The sequence below is a fragment of the Bufo bufo genome, chromosome 8, assembly GCF_905171765.1.
Source record: "Bufo bufo chromosome 8, aBufBuf1.1, whole genome shotgun sequence".
Taxonomy (NCBI): domain Eukaryota; kingdom Metazoa; phylum Chordata; class Amphibia; order Anura; family Bufonidae; genus Bufo; species Bufo bufo.
In genome coordinates, this window is record NC_053396.1 from 54,028,686 (window position 1) to 54,045,577 (window position 16,892).

At 43.6% G+C, this 16,892-nt stretch overlaps 1 protein-coding gene across 1 annotated transcript in view; it reads right to left on the reverse strand.

Moving 5' to 3' along the window:
* Positions 1 to 493: 493 nt before the first annotated feature.
* FRMPD3 (FERM and PDZ domain containing 3) overlaps positions 494 to 16,892 on the reverse strand; it is a 634,362-nt gene continuing 617,963 nt past the window's right edge. The window contains exon 13 of the mRNA XM_040406286.1: positions 494 to 2,982. Within this exon, the coding sequence (XP_040262220.1) occupies positions 494 to 2,982 (2,489 nt within the window). The remainder of the gene's footprint in view (positions 2,983 to 16,892) is intronic.

The following is a 16,892-nucleotide window of genomic DNA, read 5'->3' on the forward strand; positions in this document are numbered from 1 at the left end:
AAACCGAAAGTGTTGTGTTTATATTTTTGTAGAAAAATAGACTGATTAATTTAAAACACTTCTGTTATATATTAGATATATTATATATTTTATCTAATGTATACTAGATTATATATACTGTATATATATTTTTTGGCCTATGCTTATGCTCTAAGGGGAAAATATGCATTTTCCACCTACTTTCCTTATTATTTTGGGATTTTACATACATAAATCCCTAATTATTGGAAAGGAATAGGTGTGGAACTAAGAAAATCACAGTGGAATGGTAGCTATGTACATAGAGGCAATACTGTTTTTGCAGTTTTATAATCAGATGTCTTGGTATAGCATAGTAACACATAATACTATTCATCAATTAACTTTGATGAACTTTATCAATAATATGCAGTTATAAGGACTTCATAATCTATCATCCAATGATTTTTCCCATATGCATATTAAGGCTGGTAGTTTCCAAATGGATATTTTTCTTGTTTTTCAGTCACCAACACTACTTATTCATTAGAGTTTTTAGCGAACGGGAAAAGGTGCTAACTGCTGTAGCCACTGTAGCAGTTTGCTTGGCTAACTGGCCTACTACAGTGTGACTATGCCCAATTGTCCGAGCACTGGATTCCTCTGCTGCTCTAAGCAAGAATGTATAATTTCTCACTACTTCTTCTACTTTGCTTAACAGTTCCTGACGTTGACTGTCTGATTGGATCACAAAGACCAGTTTTACAAAAGTCTCAATCAAACCACAAAGGACCTGGAAGCTAGACGTCACTGCAATCAGCATGTGCTCTGGATTCTTATCAACTCCAGCCATTCTTCTGCAAGATGCCCTGAATTCTTTAAATCGCAATGTTAGCTCTTGTTTGTGTTGACCTAGACGCACTGAATTAAGCTTCTGTGCACCCGTCTCAGTGCTCACTAGGCACTGGCGCAAAACAGTTAGAAGTTCACTGGTGTCAAGTTGAACAGATATGAAGCCATCAGGTAGGGAATAACTACGTCCACGTAATGCATTAACTTTAGCAAGACTGCCCTCAAAAGTGGCAGTGCGGAGATCAATCTCTTGTGTTTGAATATCTTCAGGGCCACTACATGCAGTAGCATCCAGTACTTGAAGAGTCTGACTTAAAACAGGTGTGTTATCTGAATTTATATGCATTCCCGGAAGGATCTGCATGGGAATGGAGTAAGATAATTCATCCTTATCATTGTTTTCATCTGCAGATAAGCATCTACGGCAATTAAAGCAATGCCGAAAAGAGCAACATTTTTCCTCTGTAATTGACCCTTCCTCTCCAGGCAACTTGGTTTGCACAGAAACAGTATCTCCTTGCCGTGGAAGAATAACTGGAGTCTTTGGTTCCTCCCTGCTCCCTGATGTATCTAACAGCTTGCTTTTAAGTATGGAAGAATCACTGTCTTTTTTCTGTGATTTAGTAGGATGAGGGTTGTAGGGAGCTTCCTTTTTATTCTCATCAGTTCTATTAGACATTTGTGGCAACTTTGTATAATGCATATTGCTCTCACTATCTGCTGTGGAGGTGTTAATACCTGGAGACATTTTTTCTGTTTTGTGAGACTCAAGACTTGAAGACCGGACAAGTCTAATACCTGTAAGACCTGAGCCAGAGACTCTTGACCTGCTCCTTAAATCCGGTTCTAGAAAAGGGTTAGGTGGGGCACGTATACCTCTTATAATACGTTTACAATCACAGCTACGCCTTTGTTCACGAGACATCCCTGGTACTTTTTGTAGAGGGCTGCTACGTACCTGACATGGGCAGCGCCCAGGTACCAATGAGCCAGGAACATCATGGTGTTGCGCACTTACTTTTCCCTGTGGCTTAAGCAATTCTTCAAGGAACTCCATTTCATACTGCTTAACCTTAAGCAGCTGTGCTTGACGCTCATCTGTTTCTCTCCTCATACGAGTAGGGAATGTTGCAGAAAAGAGTTTCCGCAACTTGAAGGGGGCTCGTGCTCTTGGTTTAGCTGGTGCATCGCAATCTTCCAGCTGAATTGGAGTAGGCACTTTTTCAGGTATTCTTAAGGTTGTTGCTATGTCAGTGTCTGATTTGGTTGTTATTTTTGCATTGTCTCGTGCATGCACAAAGCTGTTGGGGACAGAAGGGATTTGCTCTGTTTTGAGAGTTTTTTCAGTTGGTTCTTGCTTCCTTTTGCCCAGCTTTGGTGAAACTATATTTTCTACATATGATTTGGTTATCTCATTTTTTTCAATTATCTTTTGGCTTTGAAGCTGCTCCTCTGGAGTCTTGGCAGAGCAAGCTTTTGCATGGAGCCTCTCATCATCTGTTGGGGAATTGTTAAGTACATCATGTCCCCCACTGCTTGGTTCACCCAGTGTTACTGAAGAAGGCTCTGCTTGTGATAATTGACAATCACACAGGCTACCTTCCTCGATATCTCTGTCCTTTTGAAACATAGAACTATTCTTGTGGTTTTTTTCTGCTGGAGATGATGATGTTCCTTCAGAAGAGCTTTCTATGATAGCTGAGGAAGGATCAGAATTTTTTTTTGAAACATTCTGTGAGATTTTTGTGGAACTTATGGGTGTCATCAAACAAGTGTCATCCCGAAATTTTTCAGGGGATGTAGGCGTGGATACTTCACTATGGAAGTTAAACAGTGTATTTGAAATTGCGTCTGTTAAATTTTGTTGCTGATCTGCTCCTGTAAAATGCTGTTGTAAAATTGCAGGCTTTAACAGAGGGCTAGTGTCTAAGCGAGCTAAAGAGTAAGGAGAGGAGAGGACAGCCTGAGCTGCACACGTCTGAATTTTAAATGGGAGATCTTTTCGAGAAAGCAGACTCTCTTTGTTAAGGTGATGGGCCAGGAAATAGGCAGTGTTGTGATGCTGTTTTATAGCTGTCACCATCTCTGAACCATCAGTGAGTTCTGAGGAGTTTGTTTCATGCCCTGAGTCCATGGACGACTCTGGAGTAATTGCAGCAAGTACAATGAGACCTGAAAGAAAGAGATATTTTCTGTGACTAAAACATGTTAGCCTTTTATTTTAACATTGCTGGAAATTATATCTATATGTTCACATATCCTGTTAATGTAAATTATACTGACTATAAATGTAATTATTTTGATGCTGTATGCTATCAAAATTCTAAAAATACTGCTTGAACCAAAGAATGGGAACCAGATAGAAAAGACAGTGCCAATAATTAAACTACAGTTATGAAAGATACATATCATTTAGTTTGCTTAGAGTTTTACCACCAATGACAGCTGAAACCTATAACATATAGTATTACCTTAGTCTCTTTTCACAATTCATTATTAACTCTTTCAAGATATGTGTTGATTCGATTAGACAGCCTGATGTTTCAGCGGGATAGGCACAGATGAACAATACAGCCTGATGCAAAGTGAATGCTGAAGGAACTCAGTTGTTCCTCTCTCATTCAGTTCTATTATCAGCAGCACATTCCTGATTAAAAAGGGAGATGTGCTGCCTGATAATTGTACATCTTTTATCCTGTTGAAAGATGCAAATGAGCTAACTAATGAGCATTTGCTTGTTTATTGGCTGATCAGAGGCACAATTATGCAGGCCAATTATTGAGAAATAGTGTTCCTATTAAAAGTGAGCCTGAAAATTGTTTGTTCTAATAAGGCCCTTAGGATTCCTGATGTGTACATCTGAAGGTAGGCTGTCAGATATTCCATTGTATAGGTATAAATTGTTAATTATTACCCATAATACCCATAGAGAGTGTCAGACTGGGATGCCAAGTGACTCTGCGGCCCCCCCTATAGTTGCCTGCAAATATTGCAAATTCATCTTTTCAGCCTCAGAATATTGTTTTTTTTTAGCTTTTTAATCATAGCACTTCAAGATCCATAATTTTTTTTATTTTCCCACTGACATAACTAGTTGAGCTTACTTTTCTCAGTGCCACAATATGGGGGTACATATTACTGATTGAAAGCCAATGAGGGACATATTATTGTTCTTTTTAGCAACTTTGTAATACGGTGCAGTCTATGGAAGATGTTAATAAGGTACAAGCCGACTTGGAAAAACATACTGTTTGGGCCTCCACTTGAGGTGGCAAATGAGTTTCACTATAGATAAATGTAAAGTTATGCACTTGGGGGCTAATAGTCTGCATGCAGCATATGTCCTAGGGGGAGTAAAACTGGGAGAGTCACTTGTTGAGAAGGTTGTTGTAGGAGAGGACATCTCTAGCTCCCACTCAAACCTCAAGTGGGGTGATGCGGGAGAGAGAAAAGGGGCGCACAATAGGGTAGTATGTTTGGGCAAGTTGAGATATTAAGAAAGGAGAAAGACTCACCTTATTGAGTTGTGCTAATAATAGGCCCAACTCTAATGAAGATGCATAGAATGTAATCCGATTCCACAGGACTGCAGATGCAGGAAAGGTCTCTCCTGGAAAGGGTGTCCAATCCTCACGAAGAAAATACTGCAGTGGCACAAATTCACTGATGGAGACGGTCGTAGAACTTCAAGTTAGATGTTTCTTTTATTCAAAGGAAGCGCATGTACATATAAACAACGCGTTTCGCGGACAAACAGTTCCCCTTCATCAGGTAAGGTAAAAGTACATAAGGGTAGATATTTATTGTGAAAGAGAAGTAAAAAAAAAAAAACGACAAAAAAACACCAAAAAATGCACCTGTGTACCGCCCTCCATGGGAGGGGTTATCACGAGGTGTCATTTAAATGGCAGTATACATACATATTGTAAAAAAAGGGGGTACACATACTAAAATGAATAGAGTAAGTAATAGTATGAACAAAGGTGAATTGAATGTGTAAAAACGAGTGTATTAAAATGTTTTTAAATGTTTTTAATATTTTTCAACACATTGTCAAAACGAATGGAAAGATCATGTGACCACTGGTTGGGTCACATGGTGTATTTCGTTCCTGAAGGGGGCGGGGATGTGCCAGCCTATTCGTTTCTTATGCTGCTGGGAGAAGGGACACGTGATAGGAAAGGGCGTGACCACGTGACCCATCTCCATGGTGAGCAGGACGCTACCTCCGTGATGTCAGCATTATGTGCCAGCGCCTACTCGCAGACATGATTGCAGTCTTGCGGTCATGTGGCTTGTTGTCAAGGTAACGGGAACGCTTCTGCTCGTAGTTGCTATTGTTAGCAGTACTCCAAGCGCCGGGCTGTGAGGAGAGAAGTTAAATATATCAAAGCTGGCATTGGTTATCTGAATGGGGGCATATGATCGGTACCAGAACTAAGAATAAATAATAGAATTAGGCTCCATTCACACGTCCGCAAAATGGGTCCGCATCCTTTCCGCAATTTTGCGGAATGGGTGCGGACCCATTCATTCTCTATGGGGACGGAATGGATGCGGACAGCACACAGTGTGCTGTCTGCAGCCACAATTGCGGAGCGCGGCCCCGATTTTGGGTCCGCAGCTCCGCATAAAGATAGAGCATGTCCTATTCTTGTCCGCAGCTTGCTGACAAGAATAGGCATTTCAATGGGGGTGCCGGGCTGGTGTGTTGCGGACCCGCAATTTGCGGGTCCGCAACACACCACGGACGTGTGAATGTAGCCTAACACTGTAAATAAAATGAGAGTGACTTAAAAGACTGATAATAAATATATGGGACAATTAGCCCCAAAAAAGTAAATAACGGAACGGATTTAAATGACAAGATATAAAAATTAGCATTTTTGAATTTTTTAGGAATTTTTAAAAACTGTGGGGCAATTAGCCCTAAGATAAGTAAAATAGGGAGCAATTTTACATCACAGGTAGGTAAAATAGGGAGAAATTTTACATGACAGGATATTAAAATTAAAAATTAAAAAGTAATAATTTAAAAGAAGAATGTTTCAGATATATGGGGGAGTAGGGGTCCTGCATATAATATACTGTAGGGAAACTCTATTTAACCTTTTGGTGTAAAAGGCCACAAAAATATATTATGGAAGGGAAAAGACGGATTTTTAGGTTTATCTCAAAGGCTTCATTTAGCCCATAAGGACTAAGCTGTTTTATTCCAAAACATTTTCCGACGTCTAATATATTTTTTGTCTTCCTTTAGGTGTGCTGGTGTTTGTTCAATAGGTATGACAGTAAAGCCGCACGAACTCCCCTCATGATGAAGCGCTGCATGTCTTGAGACACTGTGTTTGAGGTATTTTTTTTAAATATTTGACCGGTGCTTATTAACTCTGTTACGTAATGTTTGTATGGTGCGACCGACATACTGTAAATGACACGGGCATTCTAATAAGTAAATTACGTGAGAGGATTCACAGTTCAAAGTGCTAAAAATGGGAAAGGATTCACCACTGCTCTGGCTTTGAAAGATTGATTTCTGACAGATCATTCTGCAACACAAACATCTTGAATGGCCACATTTATGGCTGCCTTTAGGAATAGAGGAATCCTGATTTTTAGTTGGACCATTAATTGATCTTAATTTGCTAGGTGCAAGGATGTTTTTCAGGCTCCACGCTCTTCTATAGGTTAGGCGGGGAACCTTTGGAATAATTTGATTCAGTATAGGATCCCTTCTTAGGATGTGCCAATGTTTCTCCAGTATTGTTTTAATGGTATCGTGGTTTTGGTTGTAAGTGGTAAAAAATTACAGAGAAATAGATTGCTGTCTGCATCCTGTTCTCTTTTCCGTATGGGTGCTAGGCACTCTAATTGTGAGAGTGCTGAAGCTTTTTTTTCTAACGCCCGAGACAATATTTGTTGGATATCCTTTCTGACTAAACCTAGTGGTGAGTGCATTGCACTGATTGGTAAAGTCCTCATCAGTTGTACAGTTTTGCCGAATTCTCTGAAATTGGCTTAAGGGAATGTTAGTTTTCCATTTCCTATAGTGGGTACTCTAAAAGTCCAAATAGCTATTCCTATATAACTTCTTAAAGAAAGTCTGTGTCCTAATTTCGTTCTCGTGAGTGTAGATTTCTAGAAACTCAATTTTACAGGAATTATATGTACCTGTAAACGAAATACCCCAATTATTTGTATTGAGCCACAAGATGAAAGGAAAAAGCAAAAAGGAAAAGCCAAAATCTACGGAATTAATATACCCCGGGGACTTAACAAAGTCCTCGGGCATTTTCAACTTGTCCTCATATACTCTTACTAGACCTGAAATTTTGCTGTTATCAAAGGGCCTATCTTTCTGCCCTACGAATACAATTATCGAATTTGATCTATTTTTGGACCTCAATCGTTATATTAAAAAACTAACATTAAAGAGACATTTCCAGATCCTTGAAAATTCCACAAGTAAGTCCACTGCCGATGTCCGGTCTGAAACCCCATCCAATTTCTATCCCGTTCACCACAGGGGGAATTTCTTGGATACATTCTACTCTGTGGTTTCTAATGAGTTCAGACAAATCAATAAAGAACCCAATAGTAAATACAACCTCTGCATTCCTCTGAGAAAACTGCTTTGAAAGGCCTTCAATCTAACACCAATATTGTCATCAGGAATGCAGACAAGGAAGGGGGGCATCATTATTCAGGATAGGGAGGATTACATCAAGGAAGCTCTTAACATACTTTCTGATAAAAAATATTATCTACCGCTGAGTAATGATCCATCAAGGCAAGACAGGGAAGAATTTGAAATACTTATCAAGTCGGCTGGACTAATTCTGAACAAAAAAGAAAAGGAATATATCCTTGTAAAAGATGTAACATTAGCCACATTCTACCACCTTTCCAAAATTCATAAGAACGAGAAGAATCCACCCGGTAAACCAATTATTTCTGGAGTTTCTGCTCTCACCCATAATTTATCTCATTATATTGATGTCCACCTCCAGAAATATGTCTTAGGACTAACATCTTATCTAAGGGACTCCACATCACTGAAAGATATTGAATAGAAGAATAGCTACTTTTGGCTAACCCTTGATGTTTCGGCCCTGTATTCCAATATATCACATGAATTAGGTTTGAAGTGTACGTCCGCTTTTCTGAAAAAAGATCATGATATGCCTGCACAACAAAAAGATTTAATCATTAGAGGCATTGAGCATATCCTCACACATAATGTTTTTCTATTCCAGAAACAAATTTACAAACAGATAAGAGAGACTGCAATGGGGATGCGCTTCGCACCGAGTTTTGCCAACCTCTTTATAGGAGCATTTGAGGAATCCTTCATTTATCAAACAACCTTTTGGTCCAAAAACATTGTCTTGTTTCAAAGATACATAGATGACCTGATTTTTATTTGGGATGGAGACCAAACAGCCATCGAGAATTTCATCTCGTGGCTCAATACAAATAATAAATTGAGTTTCTAGACCTCGAAATCTACACTCACAAGAACGAAATTAGGACACAGACTTTCTTTAAGAAGAGAATTCGGCGAAACTGTACAACTGATGAGGACTTTACCAATCGGTGCGATGCACTCACCACTAGGTTTAGTCAGAAAGGATATCCAACAAACATTGTCTCGGGCGCTAGAATAAAATATTCAGCACTCTCACAATTAGAGTGCCTAGCACCCATACGGAAAAGAGAACAGGATGCAGACAGCAATCTATTTCTCTGTAATTTTTTAACCACTTACAACCAAAACCACGATACCATTAAAACAATACTGGAGAAACATTGGCAAATCCTAAGAAGGGATCCTATACTGAATCAAATTATTCCAAAGGTTCCCCGCCTAACCTATAGAAGAGCACGGAGCCTGAAAAACATCCTTGCACCTAGCAAATTAAGATCAACTAATAGTCCAACTAAAAAATCAGGATTCCTCTATTCCTAAAGGCAGCCATAAATGCGGCCATTCAAGATGTTTGTGTTGTGTTGTTAATTTACTTATTAGAATTCCCGTGTCATTTACAGTATGTCGGTCGCACTATACAAACATTACGTAACAGAGTTAATAAGCACCGGTCAAATATAAAGAAAAAATACCTCAAATATAGTGTCTCAAGACATGCAGCGCTTCATCATGAGGGGAGTTCGTGCGGCTTTACTGTCATACCTATTGAACAAATACCAGCGCACCTAAAGGAAGACAAAAAATATATTAGACGTCGGGAAATGTTTTGGAATAAAACAGCTTAGTCCTTATGGGCTAAATGAAGCCTTTGAGATAAACCTAAAAATCCGTCTTTTCCCTTCCATTATATATTTTTGTGGCCTTTTACACCAAAAGGTTAAATAGAGTTTCCCTACAGTATATTATATGCAGGACCCCTACTCCCCCATACATCTGAAACATTTTTCTTTTAAATTATTACTTTATTATTATTTAATTTTAATATGCTGTCATGTAAAATTTCTCCCTATTTTACCTACCTGTGATGTAAAATTTCTCCCTATTTTACCTACCTGTGATGTAAAATTGCTCCCTATTTTACTTATCTTAGGGCTAATTGCCCCACAGTTTTTAAAAATTCCTAAAAAATAAAAAAATTCTAATTTTAATATCTTGTCATTTAAATCCGTTCCGTTGTTTACTTTTTTTGGGCTAATTGTCCCATATATTTATTATCAGTCTTTTAAGTCACTCTGATTTTATTTACAGTGTTATTCTATTATTTATTCTTAGTTCTGGTACCAATCATATGCCCCCATTCAGATAACCAACACCAGCTTTGATATATTTAACTTCTCCACTCACAGCCCGGCGCTGGGAGTACTGCTAACAATAGCAACTACGAGCAGAAGCGTTCCCGTTACCTTGACAACAAGCCACATGACCGCAAGACTGCGATCATGTCTGCGAGTAAACGCTGGCACATAATGCTGACATCACAGAGATAGCGTCCTGCTCACCATGGAGATGGGTCACGTGGCCACGCCCTTTCCGATCACGTGTCCCTTCTCCCAGCTGCATAAGTAATGAATAGGCCGGCACATCCCCGCCCCCTTCAGGAACAAAATACACCATGTGACCCAACCAGTGGTCACATGATCTTTCCATTCGTTTTGACAATGTGTTGAAAAACATTAAAAACATTTAAAAACATTTTAATACACTAGTTTTTACACATTCAATTCACCTTTGTGCATGCTATTAATTACTCTATTCATTTTAGTATGTATACCCCCTTTTTTTGCGATATGTATGTATACTGCCATTTAAATGACACCTAGTGATAACCCCTCCCATTGGCGTTTTATTTTACTTTTCTTTCACTATAAATATCTACCCCTATGTACTTTTACCTTACCTGATGAAGGGGAACTGTTTGTCCCCAAAATGCGTTGTTTATATGTGCATGCGCCTCCTTTGAATAAAAAAAACATCTAACTTGAAGTTCTACGACCGTCTCCATCAGTGAATTTGCACCACTGCAGTATTTTCTTTGTGACTTGTTGAGAAGGATCTGGGTGTATTAATAGATCATGGACTAAATAACACCATGCAATGCCAGTCAGCTGCGTCTATGGCCAACAGAATTTTGTCTTGTATTAAAAGAGGTATGGACTCTCGGAGCAGGGATGTAATATTGCCACTATACAAAGCGTTGGTGCGGCCTCACCTGGAATACACTGTTCAGTTCTGGGCACTAGTCCATAAAAAGAATGCTCTGGAGTTAGAGAAAGTACAGACGAGAGGAACTAAACTCCTAAAGGGCCTGAAAGATCTTAGTTATGAGCAAAGATTAAATGAACTGAATTTGTTTAGCCTTGAAAAAGGACATCTAAGGCAGGGATGCTCAACCTGCGGCCCTCCAGCTGTTGTAAAACTACAATTCTCACCATGCTCTGCTGTAGCCTGATAGCTGTAGGCTGTCCGAGCATGCTGGGAGTTGTAGTTTTGCAACAGCTGGAGGGACGCAGATTGGGCATCCCTGGTCTAAGGGATGACATGATTAACCTGTACAAATATGTAAATGGGCCATACAAAAAATATCAAGGAAAGCTATTTTGTGTTAAACGCCCTCAAAAAACCATGTGCCCACTCCCTACGCCTGGAGAAAAAAAGATTCAGTCATAAGAAGCGACAAGCATTCTTTACTGTAAGGGCTTTTAATCTCTGGAATATTCCGTCCCAGAAGCTGGGCACAGCAAATACAGTAGCTGGCTTCAAAATAGGTTTAGATTACTTTTTAATTCAAAATAACATTGAGGCTTATGACAATGTATAGAAATCTTGTTCTACACACCTTTTCCTTTTGGACCAACCCCTTTTTAAAAGGAAGATGGATATCTATCCAGGGATTTGTTCCGTGGATCGATATAGCAGGATTACAGGTTGGACTTGATGGACTTTTGTCTTTTTCCAACCTTAATAACTATGTAACTATGTAATTTGGGGGTATACTGTATATGTATATATATATATTTTGGGGACTTGCTCTGGTCGACAGACTTTGACAACGTCTTTAACTTAAACAGTGCAGTGTTTTATTCACACATAAGTAAAGTGACAACAAAAAGGCAGTTTCAAGGAAAAACAGTCACCTTAAGTCTGGTGTTTGTTGACACCAGGCTGCAGCACATAAGTCCTTAGGTGAAACAGAAGTCCACGTGCTTTTTCCCAAACAATATATAGCAGGACTTAGTCCCGGCCCAAACTCTCAGGCTCCAACACCCAGACTGACACAGCTCCAGTATCAGATGGAGGATAATTCACCCAGCTGAGACTGCTGGCTGGGTTTTTATCCCAAACCAAAACACGGCCTGGAACGTGGGGAACAGCCACCCACCCTGCACTTTGGCTGCTCCCAGTAAGAGCCGGCTCGGATCAGCTTTACAGCCACACTAAATAATCATAAGTGACAGTCAGCACTAGCTGCCACTGACACTTAAAATGACTGGCTCTTACCTCACCGAGCCTAGGAACCTCAGTGAAACATATCTTCCGTCAATGACGGCTCCTTGCGCTTTCCTACATACCTAACCCGTTTGTTCAACCCTGAGGGGGTGAACACCAACCAGACAGTGTATCTGGGACAGGGCATCTGCATTACCCTGTAACCTGCCTGCCCTATGTTCCACTGAAAATTTAAAGTTCTGTAGAGACAAAAAACACCTGGCAACCCGAGCATTCCTGTACAGCCCATCCCTGTACACGGCTTACAACTTGCCGTAATCGGAAGAATACAGCGACCGTTATGGACGGGAATGCGGTGGGAGATCTTCCCCAGGCGCCAATGGTGCCGGTCCAGGACCCAGCTCAGGGTGCACCAGTGCAAGACCAACTTGCCCCAACACCGCTGATACAGCTTGCCCCCCGCCATGCCTGTACCAGTAGGATACATCCCTGTGGGGGCGCTGTTGCGTCATCTGCCAAAATTTGATGGCAAAAATATGATGTTGCAGGCCTAGACTGAAAGGATGCGAAGTGCGGTTAGAATGTGTAACCTGACCCCTGAGCTGAGGGCAGAGGTTGCCTTGGGGGCTCTAGAGGGTGACGTCAGACGAACAGTGAGGGTAAGGCCCGAATCCGAGAGAGACTCCCTAGAGAAAATATTCTTCCTGCTGAAGAGAGCCCGGGATGGTGCTAAAGTAGTCCAACTGCGGACTCACTTCTTCAACAGACCACAGTGAGAGGGCGATACCCTGATGCAGTATTCCAATGCCCTACAGGAGACACTAAATGAAATACAGCGGCGAGATCCAGAGGCCATGGGAGCTTTCCAGGAGGTGGACCGGCTTCTACGAGGTCAGTTCATAGTAGGGCTCTCCAACAAATACTTACAGGACAAATTGCAAGAGATGACCCAGACGACGCCCGACATGACATTCTACAGCGTCTACCCAGCCGCCGTAGAGAGAGAGGAAGAGTACATGTCTGTGGCCGCGAGAGTAGAGAGTAGCACCCATGCTACAGGAGGTCGGCCTGCATCTGAAGAATCAGTCTTTAAAGGATATGATCCAGGCCCTGCAGACAGAATTGAGAGGACTTCGGCTGGAAGTGTCCCAGATGAAAGCAGGATCATCCCGGCCTCCAGAAATGACACCAGCCCCCCGCACCATTCCACCCAGGATGACTCAGGTGCTGGGGCTCCTCTGCTGGGCTTGTCGACAGTATGGCTATATGGCCAGAGAGTGCCCCAAACAGATTAGGTCTGAGCCAACGTTAAACTTCCGACCGCCGCAGTAGCCGGGCGTCCTGTGGTGGTACATCAGAAGCTAATCCCTATGCGTGAGGAAAACGACCTGTATGCCAGCAGCCCTGTTATGGAAGCCAAGTTGGAAGGCCAGAAGGTACGCTGCCTAGTCGATACAGGGTCGGAGTGCACCCTTATGCCTCTGGAGTTCTTCGAAAAGACACTTTGGACATATGATGGAGCTGGAAGATGGGAGAGTCAGACTGACAGCTGCCAATAACAGAGAGATGGATGTCCGAGGGATAGTTTGGATGCGCATCCGGCTGTTTGGGCAAGACATCGGCAAGAAGGGGGTCGCGCTGGTGGACCATTCGTCCCAGAGAGGGATGGACGTGATGATAGGTATGAACATGCTGAGAGACCTAGATCACTCTATGCCAAAGAAGGGCCGAAGTATTGGCAATGGGTCACCACACACCGGCCGACCCAGAAGGTTCTACAGCAGATGGTGAGAAGCTGTAGTCTGCAAAAGAGCAACATGTACGGTCGGCACATTGGACACGTGACGGTGCCGCGGAGGACCCCGGTTAAGATCCCACCTCGACAAGAACAAATATTGATGCTCGCGATGGGGGCTGGACGACAACTGAATAGATTGGAGGTCCTGATCGATCCCGCTTACCAAAAGGAAACGTAGACTCGCTATGGTAAAGGATGGATGTGTGACCGTACGCTGCCTCAATGTTGAAGACTGCGAGATAACCGTTCCTGGGAATACCTTGCTTTCTAAAGTTTATGTGTCCGAAGAGGATATTCTTCAACAAAGGAGCTTCACGCTACAGCCAGATAGGAGGTCAGCCTGGACTTAAGTTGTAGAGGCCCATCAAAGGGTGACCCCGACAGCAAAATGGAGCGGTCGAGTGATCATGGCCCAGCTGGGGGGTGGACTGCAAGACCCTGACTCCAGGACAACAGAAGCTGCTGGAAGACACCCTTTGGGAATTTCAGGAGGCATTCTCGAGACATGATGAGGATTTTGGGTGTGCTTCCGCCATCAAACACGAGATCCCCACCGTCGATGTTGCACCGATCAGGGAATGTTACCGGCAAATCCCACCTAAAATGTACCAGGAGGTGAAGGATGTGGTGGCCAGCATTTTGGAAAACCAGGTGATCCAGGAGAGTCAAAGTCCTAGGGCTGCTCCAGTAGTCTTGATGCGGAAGAAAGATGTGAGTCTCCGGTTCTGTGTGGATTATTGAAAGCTGAATGCCCAGACCGTCCGAGATGCCTACCCCCTTCCGCGCATTGAGGAGTCGTTGTCCGCCCTGAGTCATGTGAAGTTATTTTCGACTCTTAACCTGACCAGTGGGTATTGGCTGGTACTGGTGGCCATGAAGGACAAAGCGAAGATGGCCTTCATCCTACCTATGGGATTCTACGAGTTCAACCAGATGCCATTCGGCCTTTCCAATGCCCCGGGAACATTCCAGCGGTTGATGGAGCACTGTCTGGGATATCTCAACTTTGAGTCAGTATTGATATACCTGGATGACCTAGTAGTGTTTGGGGCCTCCTTTGAAGATCGCCTCCAGAAGCTGTGACAGGTCCTAAGACAGCTGCGAGACCATGGGCTCAAGATCAAGCCCAAGAAGTTTCGACAGCAGATAGACATGTGATCACCCAGGAGGGGGTAAAGCCGGCCTCCAGCAAGGTGGACGCCGTCCAGAAGCACACTATGAGAGGTAGGGGCGTTCGTGGAACTGGCCGGCTACTACAGGAGGTTTATACCCAAATTTGCTAATTTGGTGGGCCCGTTAAACAAGTTATTAAGGGGCACTGTGGGGGACACGAAGAATCGTCCCATCGAGTGGGGACCCGGGCAGCAAGAGGCCTTTGAAGCAGTGAAGGAGGCACTGACCAGTGCCCCGATTCTGGCTATTGCGCGGTTCGACACCCCATTCCTGCTGTACACTGATGGAAGGCTGCATGGTCTGGGGGCCATGTTATCCCAAGTCCAGGATGGACGTGAGAGAGTCATTGCCTATGGCAGCCGGTCTCTGAGGGAGTCAGAGCGCAACCCTGACAACTATAGCTCCTTAAATTGTAACTACTGGCACTGGTGTGGGCCATGACCGAAAGGTTCACGGAGTACCTGACAGGTGCACAGGTAATCGTGATGACAGACAACAACCCGTTAGCACATCTGGAGAATTCCAAGCTCGGTGCGCTTGAGCAGAGGTGGTTGGCTCGCCTTACCACATCAAGTTCCGACTCACTCTCCCAATGCCGACTTACTCTCCCCAGTCCCTGTAGGCCTGTTAGCTCAGAGTGCCGATGAGGAGCTAGAGGACACTGAAACTCCTGACCTTGGTCGATTACCCATGTTCCAGGACATGGCACATTTAAGTGGGGTGGCGTCCGGAATGCCAGTGGTGCTGGGAAAGACGTTGGCTGATTGGGAGAAGGTCCACAATGGCTACCCAGATCTGTGGAAAGTGAAAGAATAGGTCCGGACCAAGATCTGGCCAGAAGAGCGGGACTATCTACCATCTGACTCCAGAGGGCCAAAAGTTGTTGAGGCAGTGGGAGAAGCTGACTGTTACCCAGGTCCTCCTGTGTTCGACCATATACTTGCAATCAGAGTTGCAGTATCGGCGACAGATTGTCATCCCCATGTCATTGGGATCGGAGGCTGCCCGGGAAGCCCATGAGAGGGGTGCCCATTTTGGGAGCGATAAAATGTTCAAGTGACTCTAACAGCTGGTGTACTGTCCATATTTGGCAAACATGGTGGCCGAGGCATGTCTTAAGTGTCGGCCCTGCGGGCTGGGTAAGAGTACTGAACAGCGAGCTCCTGTCCAGGCCATCCGGACCTTAGCGCCCCTAGAGCTCCTTATGATCAATTACATACAGATTGGGTACTCTAGCTCGGGACACTCATACTGTTTAGTCATGACAGATCATTTCACAAAGTGTGCGGTGGCTGTACCCAGCAGAGACCAGATGGCAGAGTTGGCCACTGGAGCGGTCTGCAAACTCTTTATACAGGTGTTCGGGTGTCCACGGAGGATGCATTCGGACCAGGTGGCATGTTTCCAGGGTACTCTAATGAAAGAGTTGTACCAACTGTATGGGATCGAACATTCCCACACCACCCTATATTACCCCCAGGGAAACGGGACATGCGAGCGATTCAACCGCACCTTCCTCCAGATGCTGCGGACTCTGGAGGACAGCCAAAAGGCTTGGTGGCCCGAGTACCTACCTGAACTGATGTGGGCCTATAACAACAAGGTACACAGTACCACCGGATACTCTTCACATATGCTCATGTTTGGGAGAGCCAGATGGGATCTTGAAGATATACACATGCCCGATCCAATAGAGTCAACACCGAGAAATACCACCACATGGGTGCAAGAGCACCACATCCAGATGAGAGCGAGTGATGGTCAAAGCCAAGCGGCTGTCTGGGAAGTTGGATGGGTGATGGGAGGTGGTCCTATACTTGGTGAAGAGGAGGGTAGACCCTGCCATCCCGGTCTATGAGGTAGAGCCAATAGGGACTGGGGGGGCCTCATGAAACTTGCACCTAATATGTTGAGGCATTGTAATTTTGATGAGCCAGTGTGCGTGGAAAAGATGCCTCCTCCTGCTCAGAGTACAGAGAAAATCCACTTAGAGGAGGAGGAATGGTGGGTTGTCCCTGCCCCAGTACCCGCAGAGGCTCCAGCCGTGGCAAGTTTGGCACCCAGGGACAGTGTTGAGCCTGCCTGACGTCCGCAGTGCTTCTGAGCCTGTCACTCTACGAAGGTCAACGAGGCCCGAGTGCCCCCACAGTGTTATGCCCAGGACGAGTTTGTATG